Source organism: Pygoscelis adeliae, unplaced genomic scaffold (genome assembly GCF_000699105.1).
Source record: "Pygoscelis adeliae isolate BGI_AS28 unplaced genomic scaffold, ASM69910v1 Scaffold184, whole genome shotgun sequence".
Lineage (NCBI taxonomy): Eukaryota > Metazoa > Chordata > Aves > Sphenisciformes > Spheniscidae > Pygoscelis > Pygoscelis adeliae.
Genome location: NW_008824541.1, coordinates 447,049 through 447,980, shown reverse-complemented (window position 1 = coordinate 447,980; position 932 = coordinate 447,049). Strand labels below are relative to the sequence as shown.

General features: G+C 62.9%; 1 protein-coding gene across 1 annotated transcript in view; it reads right to left on the bottom strand.

Moving 5' to 3' along the window:
• Window positions 1-617: 617 nt before the first annotated feature.
• DNAI2 (dynein, axonemal, intermediate chain 2) overlaps window positions 618-932 on the bottom strand; it is a gene marked incomplete at its 3' end in the record, with an annotated part of 8,514 nt that continues 8,199 nt past the window's right edge. The window contains exons 10-11 of the mRNA XM_009321667.1: window positions 795-922; window positions 618-716 (exon numbers count right to left, since the gene is read on the bottom strand). Coding sequence (XP_009319942.1) covers window positions 618-716; window positions 795-922 — 227 coding nt within the window. The remainder of the gene's footprint in view (window positions 717-794; window positions 923-932) is intronic.

Here is a 932-nt window from a genome sequence, read left to right as displayed (position 1 = left end):
GCTGCTCTCGCAGGGATATCGGCGGGTTGGGGGGCACGGGGCTTTGCTCAGCATCACTCTCCAGCTGGGAAGGGGGACGGTGCTGCACCGGGAGCCCGCTGCCGCCACGAGCTGCCTTGCTCTGCCCTGCTCCTCGGGCTGGGGACGTAGCGAGGGACACCCTGCTGCCACGGGTGCTCCGCCATGGTCGGCAGCCGGCGACCGGCTTTGATCCGTGGCCTGGCCCGAGGAGGGGAGATGAAGAGCAAGAGGACGCAACTTTCCCACCCTCTGCTCAACCCTGCCGTGACAAAACAGGAAACGTGACGTTTATTATAAACTCCTGTTTATTCACCCCGGAGAAAAAAAAAATCAGGAGGGCAAAGGGCCAGGGAGCATCTGCGACCAACGCAAGGGTTTCTGTGCGACCCACCGGTCCTGTCTCGGCTACGGCTCCTGAAGAGGGAGCAGGTGTGGGGTCAGGGAGCTGTGTGGGGCCCTCCGCTCACCACCCCACGGAGGAAGAGACCCCATGAGCTCTGCCCGGCTCGGGCACAGTAGCCTCATCCCTGCATGAACCACGGAGCAGGAACCCTAGCAAGGAGGGGGAAAGCACCGTGAAGCTGGAGTGCACTGACCTTGGCAGCATCCTTCTCCTCCTCCTCTTCTTCCTTGTCCTTGAGCAGCTGGCTCTCTTCCCCCTGTGCAGCCGCCTCCTCTCCCGCGCGGTCTTTAACCTGAAAAACAGAGGCTGACCCATGTCCCCTGCCCCACGGCAGGGAGTGCTGCGGTTGTGTTCGTCCCGTCCCCGGTACCTTGCCACGCAGGTGCTGGGTCTCTGCCTGCGCCCTCCTCTGCAGCTCCACTTCGATGACCTCGAAGAACTCCCTGCGGGCACGGTTGAGCACCTCATGGGGACTCTCCACCGGCTTCTCTTCTACCTCTGTCTCCTG